Genomic DNA, 25,158 nt, shown 5'->3' on the forward strand with positions numbered 1-25,158 from the left:
GAGTAATCAGACTTTCATCTTAACTATCTAAAGTAGTTTATACTCGTTTTATGTTTTAAAGAAAAATGAATTTAAATTGCAAACTATTATGTTTTATAATTGAAGTGTTGATTAAACGAAATGAGATTTATAACTTGTTTTGAAATTGAATACTGGTTTTGGAAATTGAGTAAGTGGAGACTGTATACTTGTGTTATATATATGTTTTAACATATGGTTTGAATTGATGGCTTATGACAATGTGATGGTAAGCATGGCTGGATTTGTGTTTGTGTGGAATATATAAACTGTTTTGCTTTGCCTTGACAGGTTGGTAATATTATATGAGTCATGTCATGCTGTCGAAAATTTTATTGAATTGGTGGGTTATTTGTTTAGCTTACAGCAGTGGGCGGGTTTCCATGGACCAGCCTATTAGAGGGACACGGTAAACCCGATTATATTTTACCTTGGTACGAGAGGCGCGGAGGGTATCTCCTAAGGTAACGTTAAAGTTCACTTCACGCTGAACCACCACGTGAAGGTGAAACTCAGCCAACGCCAAGGAACGTCTATGTTTGAAACGTAAAAACTTGTTTTATATGCATATGTTATTTTAACAGCCTTGGCGAACTCAGTTGGATGCCCGGGCCAAGGTGTCCTCGAGTATGAGTTTTGGCATAAGCCAAGTTTTTAAGAGAATCATAAGCCTTGTTGATTATTTTTGATGAAATGTCATTAATTTATATGGATTAAAATGAGATTTGATATTATGAATCATATTATACTGAGATGTTTTAAATTGTCTCCATTTACTCGGCTTTAGATGTTATAGATGAAATTTGCTTACTCACTAGGTTTATAAAAACTCACCCCTTCTTTTTTACCATTTTCAGGCTCAGGATAGTATGTAGACAGCCGATTTTGTCGAGGGTTGCTTTTAGATTTGCATCTTTAGTGTTTTCGATTATTTTGGGGCCCATATCTCATTGTAGAATATTTTTGTATACCTGGTTTAGTGTGCTATTATATATATGAATTTATTTTACTCTTACATTATAAAAATTGTTTATGCAAGATTCTATAAATATTGTTTTATAAGAAAATGGAATATTTTTATTTAATATTTTTATTTAGTTTGATTAGCCATAATTTCACTTCAAATGGATGATTTAGATAACTAAACTTATTTTTAGATATGAAATGTATATTTTTCATTTATATATCATATTTTTAATAGGTTTCGAAATTTTTGGGTAAAATGACCAAAATACCCCTATGCAATAGAAATTACTTTTTGATCGTTTTGATTTGAAAGTAGTCTATATTCTTTCAAAACATGATATTTAGTAACTGTTGCTCACAGGGGAGACGTAAAATTGATGCAAGAGCCTTGCGAGGTTTCGGTTGACATTCTGGGTAATGAATGTTTATCGAGACATCGCGGTGGTTGTCACGGGCTCGAAGGGAGTATCGGTTCATGACAGCCTTTATGTTCCATGGGCTTCATCCAATTAGTACTTAATAACTCCTTATTCTTGCACTAGCATGAAGAAAAACCTCTATCACATATAATTATGCGATTAAGTATGCATTAAATGACAATATATATATTTCTTGATCAATCCAATTAGCTCAAGGGCATATACCAACAGTTACAACGACAAAAGGTACAAGATGTGACTTTGGGGATGACAATTGTCGAGCACCTTACTAATTATAGTGAAAACTCCAACAAGGAAAAGACCCTCCATCCAAGACTAATAGCTTTAGCTTAAACAGTGGGGTAAAAATTTCGAGAGTGAGCAGACTCTCGAGTGGGGGAGGTAATAGAAAACCACTTGCTAAAGACTCACCCCAACTAAGAACAAACAAGCCATGGAACTTCAAGTCACGATCTTCGATATCTTGTTTTTAATGTAAAGAACAAAATCGAGTAGCTCTCAATGCGACATGCACTACCAATTTTGAAACACCCCCAACTCACACCACAATCAAAAAAGTTGAGGTAGAGCCAGCACAAATGGGTTCTATTCGTTTCCTCAGCACTTTACAAGCGCAATTAGAAAAAATGGAAAATGAACCCTAACAAGGTCTAATGTATGTAGAGATGTTGTTGAACGAGAAAAGTACCAAAACCATGCTCGACATGGAGGCCTCAAACACTTTCATCACCCTAGGAGAAGTAAAGAGATGCAGTCTTAAACTTGAGAAAGACTTTTGGCAGATGAAGCCTTTAACTCGCCAGCTTCAGCTATCATGGGAAATGCCAAAGATGTAAAGGTTAAGATTGGCTCTTGGGAAAAGAAAATGAACTTAACTGTAGCCAGTATAGATGACTTTGATTTTGTCTTAGACTTGGATTTTATAACGAAAGCACAAGCCATCCCTTTCCTTGCTGCAAGTTGTTTAATGTTTTTTGGAGAACGACCATGTGTGGTACTAGCTACAATACCTAAGAGTGGGAAAAAGATTATATCAGCTATACAGTTTAAGAAGGGGATTAAGAAAAGTGAGCCCTCCTACATGTTCATGCCCATCTACAAAGGCAAAGATAACACAAATACAATACCCAAAGAAATGAAACTGGTTTGGAAAAATTTTAAGATATGATGCTAGAACAATTACCCAAGGTCCTACCGCCTAGACGAACTGTCTATCACGAGATAAAATTACTCTTAGGAGTCAAGCTGCTTATAAAAGGGCCATACAAGATGGCTCCTCCAAAGTTAATGGAGCTAAGGAAACAATTAGATAAGCTGATTCAAGCCGGATTTATCCAACCATCAAAAGCACCTTTTGGGGCCCCAATACTCTTTCAAAAGAAGCAGGATGGGAGTTTACGATTGTGCATGGATTATCAGGCACTGAACAAAGTTGCAATTAAGAATAAATATCTTATCCTTCTTATAGTAGATCTCTTTGACCAGCTGAGTGGTGCAAAGTACTTCTCCAAATTAGATTTAAGATCGGGGATAACATTAAGTAAGAGTGGTTGAGGGAGATGAACCAAAAACCACATGCGTAAAACGGTATGGAGTATTTGAATTTTTTGTTATGCCTTTTGGACTAACCAATGCTCTTGCTACCTTTTGCACATTAATGAATCAAGTGTTCCATGATTATCTGGATAAGTTCATGTTAATCTACTTCGACAATATCTTAGTATACAATTTGACCTTAGAGGAGCATCAACGACATTTGTGATAAGTCTTTCAAAGGCTACGAGACAACCAATTGTATGTAAAAAATGAGAAATGTGCATTCACGTAAACCCGAATTCAGTTCCTTGGCCATATAATTGAATAGAGACATATCCGTATGGACATGCAGAAGTTGAAGGCTATCAAAATATGGGCCACCCTTAAGAATACAAATGAGCTTCGTTCATTCTTAGGGCTAGCCAATTATTATCAGAGATTTGTGGAAGGATATTCAATAAGGATAGTAGCATTAATAGAATTGATGAAAAAAGGACATAAGTGGAGTTGGACGTCGCAATGCCAAGAAGTCTTCGAAAGTTTGAAAGACATGAAGATGACAGATCATGTTTTATCACTTACCAATATTGCAAAGCCCTTCGAGGTACAGACAGTTGCATCAAACTTTACCTTTGGAGGAGTGTTGTTACAAGAAAGTCAAAAGTTGAATAAAGCTAAGAGGAGATACACGACACAAGAGAAAGATAATGATTCATTGTTTACGAGCTTGGTGACACTACTTGCTAGGATCACAATTGGTAGTTAAAACCGAGAACACAACTATCAGTCACTTCCTTACATAACCAAAACTTACCGTCAAGCAAGCGAGATGGCAAGAGTTCCTAGCCGAGTTTGATTTCTCAATCGAGCACACAGTTGGAAAAGCGAATCTTGTGGCAGATGCCTTAATAGGAAGGCCAAATTTACAGCTCTAAAGGTGATCGTACCAATGACAGCTAACGAAGTGACCACAAATATATCTAATCTTATTGAGAAAAATTTGCATTGAGATCCTTAAGTAATGGCCATTAAGAAGTTGAGGGAGAATGGAAAGTCGAAATACTTTTGGGTGAAAAATGGACTCCTACTAACAAAGGGACCACACATATTTGTTCCAAGAGCAGGAAAGCTTAGGTAGAAATTAATGTTGGAATGTTACAACACTCCTTGGGTAGGACATCCAAGTTGGCAACGGACTATTACACTACTGAAATAGGGTTACTATTGGCCTCATATGTAGTAGGATGTGATGGATTATGTGAGACCTCAATCCTTATAGGCTCATAACGAGGCATAGGCGTAATAACTTGGGCTAGGGGTAGTTTTGTCATTTCCTCTAATAGGTTCCCAAAAGGAATTTTTTGATATTTAAGGTCTAAATAAGCATAAAGACCAAATAAATGATGTATAATGATGAAAACACAAAGAAAACTAGATGTGGCAAAAATTTTCGTAATAGGGGCAAAATGGTCATTTTTCACCTCGGGTCAAAATTTTTAAGTTTCGTAAATCCGAGCATGTCTATACCATTATGGACTTGTTTTAGCATCAAAAAAGTAAAAAGATTGCACCAAGGATTGAAGGAGAACAAGTTAATGTGCTAAGGGCATTTTCGTAATTTCAACTGGAAAGGATAAGCTTGAGCTATAAATATCTTTTTCTTCCAGCAACTTCTTCATTCTCCAGCAACTTCTTCTCTTTCTTCTTCTTCCATCTCACGTTGCTTCCATCCTCCCTGGAAGCATGGTTGAAAACTTCATAACTTTCTCTCTCTAGCTCCAAATTTCATGCCTTTGCCCACTCTTTCATATGATTTTTCATGCTCTTCCACTTTTAAACCTTAAAACCCTCAAAAAATCTTTATTCAGTACTTTCTCTCACTAGTTGAAAGTTTTAGAGAGAGAAAAAAAGAGCTTTTATAGTAGCTCAACAATTTTTGAAAATAATTTCAATTATAAAGCTACCAAGGTGAGTAGTGAACTATAGTTGATTTTTAAGTGTTGAGAATGTCTAGTAATTAGAGTTGTGAGAGTTTATTTGTTGGCATTATTATTCATTTTAGTGTGACTAGAGATTGCAAATAATATCCATTTAATGGTGGTTGGAAACTAGTTAGGAATGACTAGTAGAACCCAATTTAGAAAATAGTTTTGGAATGGTATTAATACCAATTTCGGTTGGTTGTGATGTTGTGTGTATAGGTTCCAACAAGGCCTCACATGTCCATTTGGAGCATTAGTTGATATTAGAGTCAAGCAAAAGAATCAACAAGACCGGTGAGTGAATTGCCTTCAAACTTGTTTTGGGGAATATAATGTATTTGCCACACATTTGAATGAATTATCAAGTTTTTCATAAAAACAAGTGCCTTGGGAACAAGCTTTTGCTAAATGGTTTTATGTTGTGATATGTGATTGCTATGGATTCATGCACTATTGCATTATGATGATATATATATGTGTGTATTGTGCATGATGATTGATATTGTGTATGATGACTGTAACCGTGTGTGTGTGCATGATGTGGGGGGATGAACATGCCGGTGATGATGGTGGCGTGAGAGATGGATGATGATAGTGCCTTTTGTGCACGAAGTGGGGGGATGTACACGATGGCATTAATTGTGCACGATGTGGGGGGATACACACGATGACGCCGGCTATGTGCACGTTGTGGGGGGATGCACATGAGCCGGGTGTGATTATGATGATATTGATGTTTATCTATGTGTTTATGCATATCTATGCTTATGAAATGAAAGTTCATGAATATGATATATGATTGAAATGCATGTGAAATTTGGCATGATGGATCTTGAGAAATTCCCATTTTCTTGCAAATTGATCTTTATTGCAGCACCAAATGGATTTTTGTGCAAAGGAGGCCCCTTTTTCACTTAGGTGCCCTGCTTCTCGTTGCAGCGAGAAACATTCTGTTTTGGCAGCAGAAAACTCACTGTCGCGAAAATTAACCTTGCTGCAGCGAGAAACTCTCAGGTTTTGATGCAGTACCTTCACTTTGATGAAGATGTTGACAACCTTCCCGTCCAAACTAGGAAACGTAGTAAACAAAAAAGTTGTAGCCCTGCCTCTTAGCTTTCTAATGGTGGAAATATCAGTTCAATTGGACTTCTGTATCGGGAGATATACCAGAAAAACAGAAATATATGCAAACTGGTAATGTTTCTCACTGCAGCGAGAAACATTCTGTCCTACATGCTACCCTATACGTTTTTTGACATATTTTTCACCCATTTAACTTCATGGATTGATCATGGGTTGTTGTCACACTATGAGGTTATTAATAGTAGTTTGAAATAAGGGGTTTTTAGTAAGAAATTAAATCAATTGCATTGTTTTTGAAACAAGTGCATCATGATTTCCAAATTCTTCCTATTGATTGCTTGTTCCCTTCTTATGTTCACTCACTGAGTTTTATACTCACATTTTTAAAATTCATGTTTTCAGATTTGGAGGCAGTTGGGACCTAGATTGAGTTGCACACATATGCTCGCTTTCTTGGTAGGTGCTAAGGCATCTCAGTAGCTGTATCTTCACCCAGAGTCACTCCGCTGATGATCTCAAGTCTATTACTTGTGAACATGTATATGTAATGTAAACTATTAAGAGTCATGTTATAAATTAAGTATGTATATGTTGGATTGATGATGACAGTACTTTGATATAATATAAAAATGAATATTCAGTTGTTATAAAATATTACTGGAACATTTACTTGTGAGAGTTACAGCACTTCATTTTAAAGATGATGGATGGGAATGATAATTGGAATTGCATAAGGAGGCTTGCTTGGGCTTGGTGGGCTATGCCCATTGGGCCCATGCGTCGGTCATGGCCCAGAAATTTGGGCTGTGACAGATTATACGAAGACGTGCCTTATTTGCCAACAAGACAAAGTTGACAGACATAAATCGACAGGAATGCTTGAACCTCTACCAGTGCCAACCAAACTATGAAAAAATATTTCTTAAAACTTTATTATAAGACTTCCTAAAGTGGGAGATATGACAACGAATTTGGTAGTGGTGGGTTGTTTCTCCAAGTACGTGACATTTATTCTAGTGTAGAAGTTTGGCTCCGCAGAAGAAACGGTTCACATGGATTTTAAACATGTGGTAAAATATTGGGGTGTTCCTAAAAGCATTATCAATGACAGATATCCAACGTTTACAGGCTTTTTCTAAAAAGAGCTTTTCAAGCTATTAGGGTCAAAACTCAACATATCTTCCAGTTATCACCCACAAACAGATTGGCAGACAGAACGTTTCAATGGGTTATTGGAAGAATATCTACGACATTTTGTACAGGCAAGCCAGAAAAATTGGCCCAACCTACTAGACGTGGCTCAACTATGTTTCGACTCACAGAATAGCTCAACCACCAATAGAACCCCTTTCGAGATCGTCACCAGACAACAACCTAAACTTTCCCATACCTTAGTGGAATCATATATGTCGTAACGTATGAGTGCGAGAACCCGACCATTAGACATGGGAAAATAAATATGTTAAGAGTCACCACCAATCTTTTACTTAGGTGCGATTGGCCACCTATTAACTCGATTCTAGTCGAAGAAGTCCTAAATTAATTTTAAGTCCGTCGAAAGAATGAAAACTGGTTTACAATTTTTTTTAAAGTCAGGTTCGAGAGTGCAGTTACCCACAAGGAAGGATTAGCACCCCCGTGGCACCCGTTCCATGAATGGTACCATTTAATATTATGTTATCCTATTGAAACCTAAACCATTGATGTTTCTTTAATCCTTATTTGTTAGTTAATTCTTTATTATATTAGTAGATTAAATTTTTTTATTCGGTTTTACAGGTGCACATGATGAAGTCGTAAAATGATATCATGATTTACCAATTTTAAATAATGAGAGTGAAAACCTTGTATTGGAAAATTGTTCGTAGACCATCCCAACGCTTTGGTGAAGTCTCGAAGTTTTTCTCACCTAGGGATATCCCCAGAAGAACTTGTCTCTGCAAGCTCTTCAAGGAAATCCTATCGTCAAAATTCTCTTCTCATTAATAAAATAAATGTGGCATGCTATGACAAGATAAAATTATAAATGATGTCTACACGAACGCGTTTATAAATTTAATTGATTTGTAATTCATGCAATAATATGTTTAATAGTTAGGGTAATTCACTACCTTATTTTTTTTTATTGTATACATTTTTCAAGAACTTTCTATTTAAATCTATAACCTTTAATTAATATTATGGATTATATATTTTATTTAACTATATAATTTATCAAATAAACAACTAATTAATTTTTTATTTTTTAATTTTTTTAATTTTTTTAATTTAATTAATTTTATTTAGCGATAGTTGTTTAAGTTAATTAACTAACTATATCAATTTATATTTAGAGATAATGTTATATAAATATATTTCTTTAACAATTAAAATGATTATTTGAGTTAATGGGTATTGGAATATATAGAGTTTGGATTTATCATGACACTTTGGTGAATATCCTCCTCAAATCTCGCACCTAAGAAATTCACCCCGAAAAAGGCAACTCCTTGCCCTTTTCGGGTGAAATTCCATCATTAGATTAACTCAAGTTAACCATTTTATTTTAATATTTATAATTTCATATTATATTGTATGTTTTTATACTTATAAATACCTAGACAAATTTTATAATAGAAGTATTTCATTTCTTTTGCCTATATAACCTATTTATATTTTATCTTCTCTCTCTATGTGTACTCATCCCTATAAATCATATAAAATCTATCTACCATAACTTAGTATTATCCTATTTCATTTTATTATATTTTTTAATTTAATGTTTCCTTATACATTTTCATTCTACACTTATATTTCCATAAATTTACATACTAAATATTTTATAATTATGTTTAACATTTCACCATTTCCTTCGTTTTATTTCATTCTTGACATATTATAGTCTAGGTAGGCATTCCTCATCTATATGGATTTTAATCTAAATGAATTTATTCCTAACACTTACTTTTACTTTCACTATATTTAACTTCCATCTAAATCTACTTTTGTAATTAAATGCTTATTTATTTATCTTTTTTTTTTGCTATGGAATATCTCTTTAATTTCCCTCATTCATATATATTTTAACCTAAATTATCACTAACATTACTTAGCCATTCATCTCTTCATATATATATGTATTCTAACTCATTAAATCTACTAACTTACAATTAAATATTTATCAATTTTTTCATTTACGGCTTTTATATATTTTACTTTTCATGTGCATGTATTTCAGAAAAATAATAAATCTATCATATAATTAATAAATAGAAAAAATAAAAAAAGACAACTCTAAACATATCAAACCCAACCCACTATTCAATAAACAGACCCATTACCCAATAAGCTGAAGCAAACCCGAAGCTCCAAATGGATTCTGGATTAGTTAGGCTTCAAGCATCGCTGCTAGCTTGATTTGAATCCAAATGCTCAGATACAAAACGCACTGCTTAGGGAAGGAAAGGAAAAGACTTCCCTTTTTGCAGCTATGCGACGTCGTTTAAGGACCCACACGCACACAACCGGTTACTCTAAAACCCTAACTATATAAGCTATTTTTCTTTCCCTTCTTCACTTTTCCCCTTCCTCTTCTCTCTCTAAAATCGATTACTCTCCCTTCTTTCTAAAAAGCTCCCATTTTTTTGCTCTTTCATCAGCTCTCTCACACGCACAACCAGCGGCACTCACAACCTTTCTTCTGTCATCCTCACCGCCACTTACTTTCCACAAAAAGCTTTCCTCTTTCCTTCCTTTCACCAAAAAGTTTCTTTTCCTCACTCACCCTTCAACCGGTGGCACTAACAACCAACGACACTCTCCTTTGATCTAATTCCTCAAAAACCCGAATCTAACTCTTACAACTAGCGGCACTCACAACCGGCCACTCACATCATATCCGAACCCCCCCAAAAATCCAAATCTAACTCCTACAGTCGGCGGCACCCTTGTTTTTTCCTTTTTGTTCTTTGTGGTTATTGGCTGCTAGAGTTTTCTAGGTTTTTGATTTTTGATGCTGTTAGGGGTTTTCAAAATTCGCTCTCTCTAGGGTTTTACTGTTAGTAAAATGAGGTTTTTATACTCATTTTCCAAGCTTGGGGATGCAGTGTGAGCTCAATAATGGCATGTATTGGTCTCTTTGTACTCATTTTCATATTAATAAAACATTTTTCCTTTTTTGTGGCTTAGTGGTTGCATATATGGCATTCAGTATGCCCTATGATTTTGATGTGCATTGTCTTAGTCTGATTTGTTATTATTATTGATGTTTAATCAGATATAGCTGAGTATCGACTGATTTGCATGGAAGCGTCCACTCAAACATCACGCGAACTATCGAATATATGAACGAATGAGCATAGTTCATGACATATAGGGCGGTGGCTACCATGGTAGGTTGCATTTAGTCAAGGGCTCATGTCTTTGGGTTTCCAAAGCCCAAAGATAATTCATCAGCATAAAAGGAAAAAATGGAAATAAAAGTAAAATGAAACTAAAATAAAGATTAAAATTAGTTAAAAAAATGAAAAAGGAGTCTGGACAAAAAATGTGTCTTCAATGTGGGAATTGATGATAAATGCAAATGTGTTTGATTTAATTATTTCAAATTTACTCAAGATTATAGCTTGTATTTATTGCCAACATATAAAAACCTAATGGATCATACATAATTAAAAGTTGTCAATTTAAGAATGTTAAAATTGGGGTTTAAGTTACATTTAATTGAAAAATAGTTGTAAACTTCAAAGGGTTAATTAAATGTGCTTAATCAAGTTAAGACAATTTTATAATTAACATAAAGTTAATTAAAAACCTAATGGGATTGGGGTTGCCTATAAATAAATGTTTATGTTGCCCATATGAGTGGGATACACAATGCTTGAGAGGAAGGAAAAGAGAGACGAAGAGTTCAATCTAAAGATGAAAACTATGAGAATCAGTTTTTGATCTTCTTACCCTCACCATTTGGTCTTCCCTTCTCCTCTTCCTTGGATTTTCATCTTCCCTTGGTGAGGAGTGAGAAACCATTACCTTTGATACCTAGCTAGCGCTAGACTTGGCAACAAGCAAACCCCATAACCACCCCTAGTGTTATTTATGATTATATCTTGTGCGGATCACATTAGAGCCTATACAAGTGGACAACTTTAAAACAAGTGAAGCTTGGTGGAAGGTTCTTTGAGACACAAATTGTTGAGCCTAAAGGTATAAAACAACTTTTACCAAATAGTTAGGATTTTTCCATGTTAAAGAACAAAAGATGATCTTGCTATGTGAAAAGTTTTAAATTTTTACTGTGTATTGTAAATTGTTTGCATGGCATAAATCTGTCATGACCCGGAACTCCCATTGAGCTCGTGACAACAGCCGCAAAGTCTCGTCAGACATTCTTTACCCCGAATACTGATCGAAACCTTGCAAGGCTTTCGTATCAGTTTTCTTATCTCCCCTGTGATCGACAGTAACTAAAATCGTGTTTTGAAACGATATGGACCATTTTCCCAACCAAAAACAATGAAAATTTATTTCTGCCTCATTGGGGTATTTTAGTCATTATTTTTTTTCGAAAATACCGAAACCCGCCAAAAACATGGTGTAAAAACTAAATATGTTCATACATACTTTAAATCAGATAACTGAAGTATAAAATTACTTTTACAGTGACACGTGGGTTCCCAACTGACCAAGAAGGTGTAGGCCTATGAACCCTTACTTTTTAGGATTCAACTCCGAGATTAATTCTCGTCTTAATCAACTATCAACAAACTGTCCTGAGCCTGAAAAATGGATAGGAAGAGGGGTAAGATTACATAATCCCAGTGAATAAACAATTGCCATCAAAAGCATCTAAAGCCGAGTAGTTGGAGACAATATAAAAACATTATATCTCAATAGTGTTCATAACGCAAAATTCGTTTCAATCTATACCAAACAATTTCTTTTCATCAAAATTTTCCTGGCTTATGAATTTCCTAAACTTGGCCCATGCCAGAATCATTCTCGCGGGTACCTTCGTCAAGGTATCCCATTAAGACCGCCAAGGCTGTTAAATGTCTCATACCCATAAACATGTTTTCGCATCTGACACACAACCGTTCCTTGACGTTGGCTGAGTCTCACTCTCACGTGGTGGCTCGAACGTGAGGTGCACTCAAATCTTACCTCAGGAGATACTTCATCCAACATCTCCCCTTGAAGGTAAATATATAATTGGGTTACCGTGCCCCTTTCATAGGCAGTCCACAGAAACCCCCATTACTGCAATGACCATTTAATATACCACCAGACCCATAAAATTTTCAGTAACATAATATGGTGAATAAAATTTAATCCAGTTTATCGAGACCAATCCAAAACTGTTCATATATTTCATGCCAACCGCAAAAATTTAGCCATCATGCTACCATAGTGTCATAAGCCATAATTTAAATAACATAAAAAATCATAAATTTAACACAATCTCCATATACTCAATTTTCTCAAGACAATATTTGATTTCAAAATCAGTATAAATCTCATTTTTATTAAAAAAATATTTTAATTGGAAAACATAATATTTTATAATTTAAACTCACCATTCAATAAAAGCATCAAACAAGTATAATTAGTCTAGATATTTAAGATGATAAATTGTCCACTCACAGTATTAGGAGTAGAAATATTCCTATTTTCAGTTCGCGGGTACAGTGCTTTACCCCGTATCCAATGGTTAACCACCTAGCCATAATCCATGACACATATTTTAATTAAATTATGTCTAACAGTCATAAGCTATTTCAGGCTCGATATATATATGCATGATATGAAATGAAAAATGCACGGGTAGCCATCTAGCCCGGTATTGGCCTAAGTCGATTTTTCATCCGATAAATTGGCCAATGCGTCCAATTTCACTCCAACTTGCTCCATTTCTTTTCCAATTCCCCAATTCACCAAAAACTATTATTTCTTAATCAAATCACCTAGAATAACATCCCATTCTTCCTCATTATTCACTTAGAGAATTCGGCTATTGATGGGCACCAAACCTTTGGTGGTTTTCTTTACTTGTTTTCATGCTGCACATCATTAATCACCTAAAAATCAAACCAATCCAAGATCATTCTCTCTCCATACCCATTTTGACCAGCCATGAATTCACCATGAAAGCATGCTTTTCAACCATGGAAATTAAGGAAAAATGCATGGGTAAGGTAAATCACTAGCAAAATCAAAGAAATTTTACCTTTGCTTGATCAAATCCTTGAATNTAAATTTTACCTTTACTTGATCAAATCCTTGAATTCTAACACTTTCTCTTTGATTTTTCTCACCTAGGGTTTGTTCTTCCTTGGTTGCTCTTCTCTTCTGATTTGGCCAACCACTATGGGAGAAATGGGCTGATTTTTATGCCTTTTTATAAAGAAACAATAAAATAATAAAAACATGACACATGGCATTTTCTTATTGGTTCAAATTTTAAATATTTGACTTTTAATTCTTTAATTCTCCACCACACATTTCTCATGTTTATCCATTTCCATGATGAATAAAATTCCTTGGTCTTGACAAGTGTCGCGGGTGAAAATTTACCGATTTACCCTCGAGGTGGCAAAATTACCATTTTGCCCCTATACTCCAAAAATACCAAAATTACAACTTTTTCACTTATCAACCTCAAATTATACTCCAATGAGTCAAATGTGATCAATCTTGATCAAAAAATTCTTCCAATATTCCAATTTTATCCTCATGTGAAAAAATTACTATTTTGCCCCTAGATAGTGAAAGTTCCGGTTTGACTCCAAATTTATCCTCGAACTCCAAATTACCATTTTGAGTCATCCATGGACTGTGAAACTCTTAATTTCACCTTAAAATTCTTATTTGAACTAGTTCGAGGCTTAATCGACTTAATGATACCATTAGAGGCAATATCGTCTTTTAACGATTTTTCGAACTTTCTAAATATACAAACATTCTATTGAGCATGTAAATGACGTCGTAATTATTTTATAGAATAGGGTTTGACAAAATCTCTCCAAGAAAATTTGTCCTAAGACATTAAAAGAGAGAGATCGCATAAATAGGATTCCATGTGCTTCAACAATTGGATTTATCTTGTGTTTGATGTTATGCATAAGACTAGATATGTCTTACACTCCAAGTGTAACAAGCAACTACCAAGCCAATCCTGGTGAACATCACTTGATAATAATAATAAAGAACACTCTCAAGTACTTAAGTAGAACTTAGAATGTATTTCTGGGTTATGGTGGAAATGTTGACTTATAAGTGCAAGGGTATAGTAATGCAAGCTTTCAATCCAATAAAGATGAGTGCAAGTTGCATGGTTGATACATATTTACTATAAATAATGAAACAGTTAGTTGGAAGAGTTCCAAACAAAAGATGACCAAACTCTACAATTGAGGCCAATATATATCTGCGTTTGAGGTGATGAAAGAGGTTGTTTGGATCAAAAAAATTCATAAATTGAACTAAGTTAGTTTTGAGCATTGTTGATCCAATATCTTTGTACTGTGATAACAATGGAGGCACTGCACAAGCAAAAGAACCAAGGTCTCATTAGAGGTCCACACATGCATTGAGGATTTGAGGTGATGTTATTTGATCAATAAAAGCATAACTACCAAATGGAAAGGTTCTATAGTAGATACATAGGCGATTGGCTTTAATGCAAGTAAGAGATTGATAATGTAGTTGTATGTCCTAAAAGCCAATTGATTAACTATATAGGGATACATTTTTTAATTTAAGCATTTACATTGAATAAAAGGCATTTTTTATATCTATAAGGCTACTAATATCGAAAAAATATGATTTTTTTATACTTCCATTCTTCTTATTTTTCCTTTTTTTTGTCCACTCTACCTTTTCCTTTTCTCGCTGTTCTAAATAATTTTAAAAAATATGATCTATAGCAATCTATACTAATTGGATTGAGAAGCTCCATGGGAGTGCCACGTGGCAACTTAACTCATTTTCTTTTTTTTCTTTAATTTTTTTTAAATAAATGAAAATGGAAAAAAGGAAGAGAAGGAAAAGGAAAAAAAATTAATAACAATTAAGAGTTTTATGTGTGAAAATTTTATTTCCTATTTTATGTAGAATTTTTGTTCTTTAATTTATCTTAATTATATATATTAAATGAAAGAATTGAATAAAGATTGTCAATGATATTTTATTAGCCAAAATCACAATGAATGAAACAGAAAAATAGGAGAAGGAAACGAGGGGAAAAAATGACTATGTTGTAGATTAAATTATTTTGCTCTTTTTTTGAAAAAAAAAATTCATAAAAATATTATGATTTCCAATAATTAAAAAATTAATCCAAAAAATAATTTTGTTATCAAAAAAAGTCAGAGATACAATCTTCCTGCAAAATAAACAAACAATTGATAAACAACACCGTGCATCTACGTCGTGTGGAAAGTAATATGCAGAAATGTACAAGTTTCGCAGATGGGACTTTGCTATGCAGTTTTAGGATTTGACACCACATGATACCACCCCTTTTAGCAATCAGGGCCATGGTCTCAGCCTTTCCTTATACATTTTGGATGACCTCTCTCAATATTATCATAATATCATCACTAGTCTTCAGAGAAAGCCAAGTTTGAAATTTAATCACAGGGGCCACTATCGCTATCAAACTTTGCCTTTAATCAAATTTCTTCCAACTTGATCGTGAAATGGAAAGGGACCATTATTATGGCTTTCTTAGTTTTTTTTCTATGAGGAAAAAATATTAAAGGGGACAATTAATGATTTCAGTCCTCGGTAAAATCAGCTAGGCTTTTTTTTTTTTTTTGACAAAACTATTTATGTTTGTAAATAATATTACAATTATAATCAAATAATTTTTATTTTTAACGTCATAAATTTTAATTTTTTATATATAACATTTTTAAATATACTATTTTAAATATAATTTCAAACTTTAATTTATTTTTTATGAATTAACATTAATAATAATTTAAAATTGAATTTTACATTTATCTTAATCAAATGTTTAATGAGTTTGGGTATTTAACTAATGGTGTTTGAGATATTTAAGTACATGTTCGAGTTATAATTTTAAATTTAATCAAGTATTTATAAAATTTAGATACTCTATTAAATAATAGGAAGGGAGATAAAATTTTCAAAAATAACAAATATCTTATCTATTGATATTTTAATAAAAATGAAAAAAAAAACACACTTGTATCATTATATTCATAATCATATATCTTTAAAAAATTCAATGAATCACGAAAACAAAAGATCAGTGCTGATGGTGTCGTCATTATCTAGATGGAAAGATGTTTGCGGTTAACATCATGATTTCCTTTTCTTGGAAAAAATAAAACTAATATTCGAGAGGATATTTACATAGAAAAAGGATGAATGTGTGGGGCAGTTATTGGTTCTCCATTGTCTTATGATATGGAAAGGTTTCCCTGTAGAAAGCACCATTGCAGAGTCGTTTTCAAGCTCCCAAGACCATGTTATGTGCACCTAAATATTATCATCTGGAAATTATTTGACTGAAAAATTATAGTATTTATTTCTTTTCTTATTTCACCCCTGCCCTTGTAGAGTAAATCAAGTTTGTGGAACTGCCACTACAAGATGAAAAAAATTCAGTACTTGAGCTCAGCTCGAAATTAGGTTAACTCTAACATTTAAAATTTAAGGGAAATTAATCTATGTATATGTAAACGTCACAAACCAAAAACCAACCCAAAACAATTTGTAACATAAATTTAGTATAATTTTTTTCAAAAGAATATTAAATATAACACAAAATGTTAGGCTCCTAATTATATCTAATAACTATAAGTTATCTTTTAAATCTCTTTTCTTTACTCTTATATTTTTATATAACTTTGGATAATTTCCTTGTTAATTACGAATACTAAAGTATAAAAAGATTTCTTTTTACTATTTTAATGACACAATGTCTAAAAATCGATAACTTAATGCCTAATAACTAATTGATTTGCTTTCTTGCAGTTAGGTTTAAATTGTCAAAGTCATACAGTGTTTTAATTTACAGATATATCTAACTAACTTCAACTTCTCAACTTTGGGGTTTTATGAATATAAACCAATAAACCCAAGAACCCAAAACACATGTCTTGATGTCATTTCTACTTTTTAGGATGGTGAGAGAAAGTTGGATGGTGAGATAGACAGTATTTAAAAAGAGAGAGAAATCAAGATTTAATTTTAAAATTTTTGTCTGGATAACGGGATAGAGAAAATCGAGTCCATTTAATTTGTTTGAAATTGTTTAAAGGGCATTATTGTCAAGTAATGTCAAAAATTGGATAAAAACAATTAAAATTATAATGAAGAACATTTTTGAATTAGACTTATGCAGAAGGTTATTTCTCATAATTTTCTCTTTAAATTGAGAATAATTTATTATTATCTAATTGTACTTGGCTCCTTAAAATTAAATTTTGGATTCATTGCTACTCAGAATTATTTTATTACGATTATACTTTCTATGCATATATTCAAATTCATAAGAAAAGTGCAAAGTTATGTCCGTAAATGTCCCTCTTAGAAATTCTTTCTTGATTGGGTGAACAATGAACTCGATCTCTTCTACAGTTGTCAAGTAATGCCAAAAATTGGATAAAAATAATTAGAATTATAATGAGAAACATTTTTGAATTAGACTTATAAAGAAGGTTATTTCTCATAATTTTTTTTAAAAATTGAGAATAATTTATTATTATCTAATTGTACTTGGCTCCTTAAAATTAAATTTTGGATCTGTCGCTACTCAAAATTATTTTATTATGATTATACTTTCTATACGTATATTCAAATTCATAAGAAAAGTGTAAAGTTATGTCCTTAAATATCCCTCTTAGAAATTCTTTCTTGATTGGGTGAAAAATGAACTAGATCTCTTTTACAATTGTCAATGGGTAAAATACTCGTTAATTTTGAAGTACCAAAACCCTAACCTTATAAGAAATAAAGTATCTGAAATCTATTAACTACTTGAATATTTTTAAAAATTACTACCCTAACCCTAACCCTAATTACATTTTTACTAACCTATAATTACCCTAACCCATTTAAAAAATTGATTAGATAAAAAAATTATTAAAATATTCTTCATAGGTACCCAATTACCCAAACTCGAATCCGTACCCGTTACCATATACAATAATATTTTTCCTACATATTTCATATAATTTACTAATAATCAAATTAATAAAAACAAACAAATAATAAAATTTAAATTTAAATAATCAAAAACAAATATCTCAAACATAATTAATAAATTTATAAGTTATAATTTTTGTAATGTTAACACAAAATAGAAAGTAAATATGTTTATATTAAAATGTATATATACTAAAAGTATTTTAATATATATATAATAGTAATTATATTTTTTATAAATGAACCCAATGTATATACAGTATATATATTAAAAGACATTACAAGTTAATTAATAATCATAATTTCATGAATTGATTTAATTAACTATATGGATTTGTCCTTAATTTCATGAAATTAAAAAAAATAATTAAGTTCCAAAACTATTCTAATCTCAAAAGCTCTCTTTAAGTATATATTATTAGTTTATACAAACAATGGTATATATATTATAATTAATAATTTTATAAGTTATAATTTTTGTAATGTTAACACAAAATAGAAATTAAATATATTTATCTTAAAAGTATATATATATATATATAATAATTATATTCCTTTATAATATGATATGATATTCATATTATTTAAATATAATTAATTATCTAATAATTTTTTAATTTATATATATTAATGTCATCACATTAATTAGAGTAATCATACTTTTCATATATTTGTTAGTTTTTAACAAAAAGAATTACTTGTAAAGTTGGTAAAAATTGTATAATCTTAATTTAACTATTCAAATAATAATAAAATATTTATAAATGATAACTGGGTTTGGATAGCAGGTAACCAAAAAATGGTTTTTGAATTCTACTTGAACCCCATACGGGTAATAAAATCACTATCTGAATCCGTCCCAAACTTGATACCTTAATCTTACATAAGCAGGTCCAGTAACAAGTACCTATTGCTATCCCTAATCTCTTCAAATCTTCAGGGCAAGCAGGGCGACCACTGTTTGCCTAACTTGTACTGTTGTATTTGGTAAATCTGTTAGTTGTCCGTAAATGATGAACCCCATCCACAAAAGCACAAGTCGAATATAATGAACACATGAAAGCATTAATCAATTATTTCTCTACTAGTAAATGATAATTGGCAGTACGGTGTTTTAGCTGCATTTTCTTCTCCTTCCGTGTCCTTATTACTAACCAGTTAAGCTAGCAAATTAGCTACGGCTCCACCTTTTTTCTTGTTTTCTAATTCCCCCAATTCTTCTTCAGATTTCAGATTTCAGGAAAGAAAGGAAGAGAATGTGGGAGAAAACAAAGAAATCTAAGAAACTTACCTTTTATTTGTTAATTATTTGGAGAGTATAGAACATTGAAGGCCTAAATACTAGCCAGTTATTCACATCAGTTCACCGGTGATTAGTACAAACAAATTGTTCAAACAGCTATTTGTTGACGAAAGGAAAAGCAGGTCCTGCAAGAAAGGATGCCCTCTTGACGAACCTCCCTTTCATTCGAGGCCTCTTCTCCGCATTCAGTTTGCGAACCTCGTACCTTATTTTCTTCGAGAACAACCTTGTTCTCCTCTTCTCTCTATACCTTGATACTCTTGCTTCTCTTCCTCCATCTCCCAATGCCTGGTGGGCTCCCATTCCAATCAAATCACTATAGGTGTGGTGAACTTCTGTTCCACCAGTGCCCTGGAAAAACAAAATCTTGTAATCAACAATAGCTTGACGCCTAGAAAGTTGTTGATGTTTGAAAACAAGAAAAATAAAGCAAACTAGAAAGATGCTATAATGTTGTTTCGAGTAATTAAGTATAAGTCCTTTTGGTTTCTTTTTCGTCCTTTTTGTTCTAAACTATACCGTAGGCCTCTCTGCAGGATGCACAGCATATATATGGGAACATGAAGTAGTAACCTACCATGCAATCAGGCCAGCATTCATCTGGGTCAAAATCTGGGCGGCCACCAGAAGTCCATGGAGATCCTTGGCTTGCCCAGGCAGTGATTACCGATTCATAATTCAGGCTCAAAAGTATCTTCCTCTTCTTCTTTTTTGCAGTATCCTCCTCGTATTCCTCATAACTCTTCACAGTTACCTCTTCCTTTACCAACTCATCTTCCTCTCCACAGTTGCCTGGAGAATCACAGCTAAAATTCAACTTAAAGGGTTCTCTCGCCATATCGATTTCAGAATCGACATGGCACGCTCCAACAGCTTCAAAACTCTCTTCATCTTCAATCTTCACTTTACCGTTTCCTAAGGAACAGTCCCTGAAGTATTTCTCCTTAGAGTCCTTTAGCCCCAGGTCCTCCATGCCAAAGGACTCATTTTCAAGACCCTTACCAAGCAAACTCTCAACATCAGCTGCAAACTCTGCAAGATCCATCTCAGACGGGAAAAGCCCATGTGAACCATCCGCATCTTGTCCATTACAAGCCAGGAAAGCTTTAGATTCGCTAACAGCAGCATCAGCTGTTTCAACGTCGTTTCCTACAGCGCTCACAGCAGCTTCATTTGACGTTGTAGAAGTGCATAGTTTAGCAACAAGGGGATCAAATATTGGTACCCTATAAAGAAGCTGCTCCTCTTCGTTCTCTTCATACGATATCTCATCAGCCCCAATTTCAGGCACGAGAGGAAAGGGGTTGCTGTTCCTTTTCGTATGCTCAGCTTTTAGCTTTTGATGAATAGAAGCCTTCGTGGGTCGCCTCGTCCTTGCCTTTCTGGTAAACCCTTTATGCCAAGATGGTGCAAAGCTCTCCAAAGGAGCTTCATGACCTGAGGACTGAAGAGAAGCAGTTTTCAAGCGAACTCTTTCATGTCTACGAGCAAGTGGATTAGCCGAGTGAACAGAAGAATCACAGGCTTGGCAAAGAAAAGCATCATCAGCAGCACAGTACCAACGAGCCCGTTTCTTTATACAGCTATCGCAAGCTCTTGCCGTTTTGCCACCAACGGCGTTGGCCACATTTTTTGTAGAAATCATGGAGCTAACGTCCGGACTGGTTCAAATTAAACAAATACTGGGGTTCTAATAAAAAAAAGTTTTCAAGCTTAATTAGAAATTAATCTAAAAAATAAAATCAGAGTAAAACGTTGCAAGCCAAAGGGCAACCGGAAATGTTGAATTGCACTTTATTTGAGAACCTCTTTGAAATGTTACAATTATTTTGTATATGGTGGGGAATGTGACCCACAAACCGGTCTTTTATAGCATTTTTAACAGCCTTTCGATGCACTTTTGGGGCCTCTCGACAGTGGACGATTGCGCTTTTGGGTCCACAACATGGCCTTATCTAGATTTTTATTGGTTGAAACTGTAAAGTTAATCCTGATCTCTGTCTTCTCATTGGCTGCCTCTCTAATCAAGGGATTTCTTGTGGGTCCCAAATGCCATGGATGAGAATGAGTCGTTTGATCCCATCTATTTGTTTCTCTGTCAATCCTTTTCCTTCTTGCTAGGAATTTGAAAGAAACCCTTTTTGTTGCTAATGTCTTCCCCCTGCTACATTACACCTGTTCTGAGTAGTCCCTTTTAGCGGTCCCCTTCCGGCCTTGCCTTGCCCATTTCTTTCTCAAGCTTTGGCTCCTCTCCGGTACATCTCACTGCAACAGGGTCATGCAAACCTTCACACTTAAACTAACTCCTATCAGCTTTTCACCATAACCATCATGATCTTTTAACTTTAAAAAAAATATATTTGACTAAATACTTCAAACTTTAATCAACATCTAAGAGAATAAGGGTATAAACTTGTCACTTACAAAAAAAAAATTAATCTTACTTGACATTTATATGTATGGTTTTCTGCATTTTCATTCGAACTAAATTTAATTTGTATATTTAGTAATTTGACTTGGATTTTTCCTTACAAGACTATGGTATAGGTTTTATAGACTCACTAAGTTGAACTCACTATGTTGGAAAAAATGGAATTTATGACTACTTTTCAAGCATTTAATCAAAGATTGTTTGTAAAGCATGTAGGACTGGGTTTGAACCTAAGCAACCCCCCTTCCCCCCTCCCCAAGTTTAAATTATTCCTCCCTTAGTTTTTCTATAATGTATGTATAATATGTTTTACATGTTATTTATATATATGCATTATGATTGAGTATATATAGTTGTAAATGAATGCAAGCAATCGAGATGGAATGAGATGTTAGCTTTTTGGAAGTGTTCAACTGCACCCACAGCTATTTAGTGAGTCTCAGTGATTTTACAGACAATAAGTCTAAAGCTACAAGTGTATGTAAAAAATTGATTGATTTTTACTTCAAAGTTGATGATATAATTGAATACTAATCCTTTTTAATATTTTGTTTTGTAGGAAATGTATAATTTCGCATTATCGCAAAAGTATGGAGAAGATTCATTCTCTCAATCAAAATTTGATCCACATGCTTGCACTGAAGTGATTGGAGGGATGGAGACTACACGCATTCACGTTTATGGTTTGGTACTCAAGTGCCTGTTATAGCTATACTTAGTTCAACACATAGCAATGTAGTAACATTTAAGTCAAGGTGTGGGCTTAGCATATCAAATACTACTAGTTCTGCAATTGCATTGGAAGAAAAATTGGAAAATCTATCAGAAGATTTGAGTAAAATACGTGAGGAAATTAAGGAGAATAGTGCCAATTCAATGGCAAACATGACGGAAGCAATGACGAAAAGTATGAAAGAATTTATGACACATATAGAAAGCAATGATCGTGAGTAATGCGCTTTCGAAATAAGGAAATGCGAGTACTACAAGTTCAAATCCTAACGAGTAAGAAAAAAACATTTAATGATATGGTGCGTCTTTCCTGGTTTTGAACTTAGATACTTTGTCAGTATAGCATACAATAGCACATTTAGCTTTATGTTTATATTTGTTTGACATTTTTAGATATTGTGTGTTTATGATAATTTTTAATTGTGTCAACTTGATTTTAAATTTTAGATTTTAATGTGCATTTTTCTTATAAATCTTGGCCGTAAATTGTGGATGTCAATTGGTAATTTAGTCATCATCAACAAAATTTTGTAAAAATTTTCAACGAAATTTTTTATTAGAAAAGCATTTCTAATGAAAATTTTTGTTGAAAAGGCATTATCAACGAAACATTCCATCAAAAATTACTAATGGAATATTTCGTTGGAAACGCATTACCAACAAAAAATTCAATTGGACATTTTTACCAAATTTCCGTTAGAATGCTTTTCCAATAGAAATTGTATGAAAAATTCCAAAGAAATTCCGTTGACGGAAAATTCCTTAGGAAATTTCTAACGCAATTCCATTGAAAAAGCATTTCCAACGAAAATTCTATTGGAATTTTTTATGAAATTTTGTTGAAAATGTATTTCCAACAAAAAATTTGGTCGAAATTTTAATATTTTTCAATGGAATTGATGCAATACAATTGATAATTTTGTAGTCTTTTTTGGACGAAATTATGTACTTTTTCCAATAGAAATTTGTGACAGAAAATATTACTGACAATGCTTTTAGTGATGGAATTGTCATTGAAAAAATACATTTCTGATGGAATGTTAACTTTCTCCAACGAAAAATTTCATCGAGAAAAGCTTGATTTTTTTATTGTATTTTTTATTGGAAGAATTGGATTTGAATTTTGTTATTTTTTAAAGATAAAAATCTAAGTTTCTTGACACATGAAACAATGAAAAGATAAAAACCAAAAATTATAATTAACCTCCATTTTAATTCATAAATTGATACACAAGTTAGACTAGGCATTTAGGCTTTGAAGTTTTGAATGGAAAAAGACTGTCCTTGGAAAATTTGTGGAAGACTGTTCCTAGAAACTAAGTTGAAATTGGATAGAGGTGATGTGGAGATCTAGTGTTCTAAAATCAAAATCAGATGAGAAAATTCTTGCTAAAGGATAAGGTGGTTTGATTGGCTTGAAAATGACTTGCTCGTAGTTCTCTCTCGTGTAGTATTCAAACTTTATAAATACCCTATTAATTTCTTGAATTATTATCCAAGTCTGTATCTATATATATCCTATACATTACTTGTTAGATATTGATATCGATTAATTATCTTATTAAAATAAATTTAAAATAATAATTATATATTATTAAATGAAAATTAGGTTAATAAATTAGAATTAGTTCATGAAAAAATAAATTAAAGTTTAGAATTATATTTAGAAGAATTAATGTATTTTTGTAAGTATTCTATTAATTATAAAGAATTTATAAACAAAAAAATATATAAAACTAAATTTTAATATTAAAAATCCTTATTTATAATCGAGTTTGAGTAATGGGTATCCAAAGGCCACTACACGAATCTTACCCGAACCCATGATAGGTAGTAACTTTATTACCCGAACCCTGATTATAAGATATCTTAATCTTACTTAATTGGGTTGAGTAATATATGGTACTTAATTACAAGATATCCATTAATACACCTAAACTTTTTTCGTCTGAAACTTGTCCTAACCCAACTTGCACTAACTGAGAAAATCAAAAGATCCAAAATAGAAAGCACAAGCATATTTTTTGTATGCAAAATAGGGAGGTATGTACATTTAAATTTTATATAAAATTTATTCTTAAAATTCTATTGAAAGGGAAAAAAACATCTTCATATTTAATATGGGGACAATAATCATATTACCCGTGGGTATTGTAATTTTTTTATTCATTAAAATTATAAATTATTTGATCGAATGTATAATTTTTTTAAAAGGGGACAATAATCATATTACCTGAGGGTATTGTAATTTTTTTATTCAATTAAATAATAAATTATTGGATTAAATGTATAATTTTTATTTATTGTAAATTATAAACTTTTTATAAAAATATTCCGAACAAAAGAAAGAAAAGAGTATAATAATTATAAATTTTTATTAAAAATATTTGTTATATATGATGAAATTATTTTCTACCTCTCCCTTTTTTTATTCTTTTCTCTTAAATAACATTTATTATTTAAAATTGAAATTTATAATTATGTTTATTTATTATAATCAAATTGATTATG

General features: G+C 32.6%; 1 protein-coding gene and 1 long non-coding RNA gene across 2 annotated transcripts; both read right to left on the reverse strand.

The window, feature by feature from the left end:
• On the reverse strand, nucleotides 11,632-13,355 carry LOC108660869. Its single transcript, XR_001926566.1, has 3 exons — nucleotides 13,265-13,355; nucleotides 12,647-12,721; nucleotides 11,632-11,781 (listed from the first exon to the last, which is right to left on the reverse strand). It is a non-coding gene; the product is annotated as an uncharacterized LOC108660869 (long non-coding RNA).
• On the reverse strand, nucleotides 19,459-21,327 carry LOC18609260 (zinc finger protein CONSTANS-LIKE 16). Its single transcript, XM_007044286.2, has 2 exons — nucleotides 20,062-21,327; nucleotides 19,459-19,835 (listed from the first exon to the last, which is right to left on the reverse strand). Exons 1-2 carry the CDS (start codon nucleotides 21,127-21,129, stop codon nucleotides 19,581-19,583), a joined length of 1,323 nt encoding a protein of 440 aa, XP_007044348.1. The 5' UTR covers nucleotides 21,130-21,327; the 3' UTR covers nucleotides 19,459-19,580.

The sequence above is a fragment of the Theobroma cacao genome, chromosome 2, assembly GCF_000208745.1.
Source record: "Theobroma cacao cultivar B97-61/B2 chromosome 2, Criollo_cocoa_genome_V2, whole genome shotgun sequence".
Lineage (NCBI taxonomy): Eukaryota > Viridiplantae > Streptophyta > Magnoliopsida > Malvales > Malvaceae > Theobroma > Theobroma cacao.